At 36.5% G+C, this 5,970-nt stretch overlaps 1 protein-coding gene across 1 annotated transcript; it reads right to left on the bottom strand.

The window, feature by feature from the left end:
- Positions 1 to 2,394: 2,394 nt before the first annotated feature.
- LOC128744597 (U6 snRNA-associated Sm-like protein LSm7) lies at positions 2,395 to 3,013 on the bottom strand. The gene is made up of 2 exons (XM_053841729.1): positions 2,925 to 3,013; positions 2,395 to 2,868 (listed from the first exon to the last, which is right to left on the bottom strand). The coding sequence occupies exons 1-2, from the start codon at positions 2,937 to 2,939 to the stop codon at positions 2,527 to 2,529; spliced, it is 357 nt and encodes a 118-aa protein (XP_053697704.1). The 5' UTR covers positions 2,940 to 3,013; the 3' UTR covers positions 2,395 to 2,526.
- Positions 3,014 to 5,970: the final 2,957 nt, after the last annotated feature.

The raw sequence follows: 5,970 nt of genomic DNA, 5'->3' as shown, positions 1-5,970 counted from the left end.
TAAACTTATACTGTTACGATAACCCATAAAAATGTTAAAACTACCATGATATTCTTACAGTTAGTAAGTTACCAATTTTATGGTCCTGTTGACAATTCAATATTATTATATCAAGCTGCAAAAATATTGTCATTAGAAGTATGAGAGAAAAGTCAATTTAACCACGGAAATAGTCAGCGATTTGCTTGTTGTCATAGTAGTTTTAACCACGAAACTTCTCAAGTTGACAATAATCATGGTAAGCGCTACAATATTGCAATATAGTTAAGATGACCATGCATACATGTTTCGCATTACCATGGTTTTTTTCTCAGTGTAGTTTACACATTATTACATCTAGGTTAGAACAAATGAAATTCACCTATGTAAATCTTCAAACAGAAATTTGCTTTTTAGGCGTAAGAACTTATCTAAGACAAATTTCAGATTGCAGGGGAAATGATGACATTTATAGATGTGCCTTCTTTGCTATTGAAGGATATAACGCATTTTCTCCGTGTGTTAACCAGGCGTATGAAACTGAAAGGTAAAGAAGTAGCTAACATCTTTTTACGCTTCCTACACGTCCGACACAAAAAGAAAAAAAGCAAAAAAGTAACTTTGTTCGGGAGCTTACCAATACAGATTCATCCGAGGCTGAAGTTAGAGCGGGCTACTCACAAATACATTTTGTCCGAGGCAAAGTTTGTTGTGGGCTAGATGAGATGTTGGCTACACGAAAAATGTATGGGAATGACATTTGTGACAGCGGGGTGGTGTTAACTATCCGGCTGGACATGTCAACTCTCGATCATTTTCTCTATACAGCGGGTCTTAACATAAACTACTGAAAATTTCCTCACCTACTCTATTTCCCTAGGCGAGTTCTCCATGCGAGAATCGCTTTCTTTTTTTCTCCCGCACAAGTTCATTCGAAAGCTAAAGCAAAGCGGAGAGCAGAAAATTAATTAACAAAGTTGGATAAGCGCTGTGTTCCAGCAGTGCCGAATTCTTTAGCTTCCATTGCGGTTAACTCTAGGGCCCGCCGTGGTGTTTTTTTGCAAATTACGCGGAGATGTTTATATATTTATATGTTTAATTATCGTTCTCCGAGTCACAAGACATGCCAACAGTTTAAGGTTTTGTTTAACTGCAATTTCATTGCGTGCATTCATTGGAGAAATCGGGCCGCGCATTCCGAAGATGTTTTTATTTTTATGGCAACGTCGGTCGTTCTACTTTCTGACCAACGCGGCTGGTTTTACTTTACATTGATTGACCGGGATTTAATCCTCTGGGTACAGGCTAGATTTCTGAATTGGATTAGATAGAGGATAGGGTCGTAATCCAAATCTGGGAATAGTGCTGTGAGGGAAACATTACGATAGATTTTAGGAGTTCCCTGAGCTTGGGTGAAATTACCTGAGAATTCCAGGTTTTACCAAAGTAAATAAAATCCCTGAGGATTCCCGACTTTTTTAGGTATCGCAGTGCCGAAACCAAGATTGGATCATCTCGCGTGTCATTTAAAAGAGGCAAAAAAGTACTTTGGAAATGGATTCAGAGGAAGTAGAATAAATCGATGCGAACGACGTGGGTGTAAGTAAAGTTTCTGAATATATCCCAACATCTGTTGACAACCTCAAAGCTACAATTTGTTGTTTTTTTTTTCATGGACTGCCAATGTTTTCACAACAGATAATTGATTTTGTTTTTTTTACGAGTTTCTTTCTGCTAAGTATTTCAATGTTCTTTAAGGGGACATAAACGACTAAAACTTTTGAAAATTTCATAATTTTTAATTTCAGATTTTAATTCTGCAGTCTTTCCGCTTATTTTGATACTAATATTGTAATGACCGGACCACGAAAAGTGGCCGAAAAACGATCGAACACATAAGCATTTCAGTGCGGCGTGGAACAACCTCGTCGGAATAAAACATCGCTCCTGAAAAACCACGATTTTCAAACTTTGTTTAGGCACCTTTTTCTCAGAAACTACACAACGAACAACTAACAAAGAGTTTTATAACTGTTGAGCTTTGTAAACGAAACACAACCAGAAAAAACAAACAAACTTTTTTTGTTTTGTTGGTAGGAGCTTGACAAAGGGTTTTATAACTTTTGAGCTTTCGGTCACTTCCCGTGGTCGGATCATCTCCAAATTAGTATCAAAATAAGCGGAACCGACTGCAGAATCAATATCTGAAATAAAAAAATAATGAATTTTTCAAAAAAATTAGCCGTTTGTCCCCTTAAATGTCTGAATTAATAAAAACTTAAATTTTGTTTGAAAAATTTCGCAGACAAGTTAGGGAGATACCTAATTGGATTTGAACCGATCGGAAAGTATGTAGGATTCTCGAAACTGATTTTTCTCAAAAAAGATGGTGAAGAGGAAAGGCATTGCGTTTGGTTTAAACAACCAATTTGTAATTGTCACACGACCAAATCAACATATCAGTATTCATGGCCTTTCCGAATAGGAAATAATGGAAATATAAAATTTCATTGTTCACTTCAACAGAATAAATAATTTCAACATTTTTTAACCTTCCTGTGTAATGAACGGATTTTGTATCGATTCCATACCGTCTTGCGGGCATATCAGTACCACCGAAGTCCCTCGACACACGACCAATCCCAGGTGTCTGGTTTCCTCTGCCAATTTGTAATCGTCCGGGTCCCGTAGAAACTCTACAGTATTATCCAGCACAAGATTCAACAGGGGATCATATCCTTTCAGCACACCCGCAGCTTCCCGACCACCGGCAAATTTTACTCTAATCGTTTTCTCTAGGTACTTGCTCAGATCAAGAATCGATTCCTTCCGTCGTTTTTCCTTGTTGTCTCCTCCACCAGAGCCGACTCCTTGGCCGGTAGGTCCCGACTAAAATGACCATTAATTTAATGTTAAATGAAGCTTTACCAAGATCTCGTATCTACCTTTTTATCTGCCATTGGAATTTAAGAAAAAACTACACTGCTTCTTTTGAAGTAAATTCTTAAACCGCTTAAACGCTACACGGGACGATTGTTTACGTCCTTTTTGAGGTTACGTTGTGAAAATGGGAAAGCAAAAGGTGACAGTCCGGCTTGTACTAAAAATTTAAAACCATTTTAGTATAGCCCAGCAGACTGCACATCAGGGAATGAAATGCGCAAAAAGTACACTGAAGAAAAAACCTGAAAATAAATTTCAGGGAAGCATTGCTAAGTAGTTTCAAGCATAGGGTGTTTGCAGAGTGCATATGTATTGGAGATCTGTTGGGCAGGCAAAAGTGACAGCTCCATATAAAACACACGGGCTGGGAAGAGCAAATTTTTTTAAATGATTTATTTTCTTTATTTAAAACAGAAATTACAAATTGCTTCATACATATGGCAAGGTAATATATCTGTTTACTAAATAAAAAAAATATTTTCAACAAATAAGCTAAGACGCGGTAGCAATGATCTAAAATGTAACTATGACCTATGTTAACGGGATAAAACTAAACAAATATCAATAGCCAGTAGTTGCTTTCGGCTAAGAAAGCAATTTATTATGCTAAAACCAATTTTATATTCCGTTACTTTCAACTTGGCCTATGCCGTATACTGCTTCAAAAATCAGTATATTTGGGACACCGATTTAACGCGAATTCACCGAAACCCTAGTTACCAAAAGTCAGCATATATTTCAGGGAACATTTGTCGGTTATTTTGACTATTAGTTGCTTTAAAATGATGAATAATTTTAGAAAAAATGATAATTTTATCCAGCACGTTTTTGCTGCATCGAATAGGAAAATATGCAATGTGTGCCCAACAGATGTCTTGCATGTGTGTGTAGCAAAAGCCCTATACTCTCACGCATTTGCGCATGAAGAAACACTAGCGCCAACTTCTGTTACCTATTTATTATCGGAAACTAGAGGCGGTGTCTTATTCTAGATAGACTTAACAAAAGGGCGAATGACGCAAATGTAAACAAAACGGGTGAGTTATTTTTTGCTGTACCAGCATGGGAAAATCAACCCTCACTCGGTTTGTTTACGCTTGCGACATTCGCCCTCTTATTAAATCTATCTTCAATTATACAGTATGTACAGTTTCATCATTCATTGCAGCATCTTAGTAGAATATGGAACCTGAAAACAGACACTGATGAAGCCCGCAAGTCGTAAGCGGAATGCGTATAGGCCCAGACACAATGCGTACGGATTTTACTACGTTGCGGATATTTGACAGAAAACCCAAGGAAAAACTGTCAAATTGCCGCAACGTAGTAAAATCCGTATGCATTGTGTCTGGGCCTTATCTGTCACGAATAAATATAAATACAGTGGGATTTCGAATTTGGCATGCCTCGCTTTTGGCAAAAAAAGTATCCGTTTTTGACAACACAAAAGATTTTACTTCCAACAATACCATAACCATAAAAAGGTTGCAATCTTTGATTAATAACGTTTAGTCAATTTCTAACGCATTTACTTTCAATTTTTTCATATCAAAAAAAGGGTCTCGATTTTGGCATGGTTTCGATTTTCGAAATATAAGACGACACGCATTTGTTCCCAAATTCGAAATCCTACTGTAGTAGAATTTAATGGAAAAGTTTTCTTATTTATTTAATTTCAGATAACACACACTGTATCATTCTTCGCACGCTGTACCTAACAGTTATTTCAAATTTAGTGTTGATTGGGAATGTTTCCATATTTCTCAAAGTGGCGCTTTTACGAAAAGAGGGGAAGGGCACTTAAAGATTCTTGCTTGTCCGAAATTAATATTTGGGAATGTCACCGCGACCAGTTATTTAATCTATTGTGGCTGTTTTCTATTTATTGCGAGCTACATCAGAGTTTCGTATCACTATTAGTATCAGGGATTTCCACTTCCTAAATGATTTTATTGCAGTCTAAGATATGTCGATCATAGATGGTGCTAGTGTTCAGGCAAAATATGCGTAACGATATTTTTTATATAGGATTCTTTCAGAGTACGTATTTGAAAAAAAAAATCACTGTTTTTTATTTCAGATTTCTACAAAACTTTGTGGTTATTTTGAAGCTAATATTTAATGATTCGACCACAAGAAATGAATGCAAAACGATCATAGAGATAAGTATCCCAATGCCGAGCGGAACAAACTCATTGTATAATATAACGCCGCTACTGTAAACAGACGATTTTCACAAAGTTGGTTGAAAAAATAATATTTTGTTTTCTGTTGGAACGTGAAGATCTGGTTTCAGTTTTTCAGACATTAGCCCGGATTTATCATCCCAGGCCTGGGGAGCAAAAATGTGCTTACACGTAAATAAATGATCAATTATGACATTAGCCTTCTGCGGCTGAGGTGCCGTAATCCTAACGATTATGCTGACGTGGTAGTCTGCTGGACACCTAAACTTGGCTTAATAATAGCTATTATTGAATAATGTAAATTCTAATTTTTATTTCAGAATTGAGTACATATCTTTAGCAACCTATTGGATGTGATTAGACCGCAGATATAAGTCGTCTTCCCGACTTATACACTGACACCGACACTGCAAACTTTAGAATAAAAATACAATACATAACGCAACTGTTGCATTTTTCTGATTTCTGGTGTCTGTCAGACTACCACCTCAGCCGCAGAAGGTTAGGTTGAAAAAGCCAAGTTTTGAAAGCGAAATGTAGACCAGTCGAGCGAAGTAACAGTCTACATGACTTAGAGCCCTAATATCCCTATATTTTTCAATTCGTAGAAAGTCGTATCTCTGGCCGACAAATATTATTATTTTCAAAATTGGTTGAGGAATGACCGATAAACTAGCGGTCAAAACCTATCATTTTTTGTGCCGTTCGCATTTTTAGATCTTTTGGAATGAGCTAGTACTTCGTAAAAACATGAATATACGTATAAAAAATTGCAAAAAGCAAACATTATGATGTGATATTAATACGAAAAAGTAACTTCACGGCATACGTTTTCTTCATGTTAAACAAAAAGTTTATTTTC

The sequence above is a fragment of the Sabethes cyaneus genome, chromosome 3, assembly GCF_943734655.1.
Source record: "Sabethes cyaneus chromosome 3, idSabCyanKW18_F2, whole genome shotgun sequence".
Taxonomy (NCBI): Eukaryota; Metazoa; Arthropoda; class Insecta; order Diptera; family Culicidae; genus Sabethes; species Sabethes cyaneus.
This window is presented reverse-complemented; position numbering and strand designations above follow the sequence as displayed.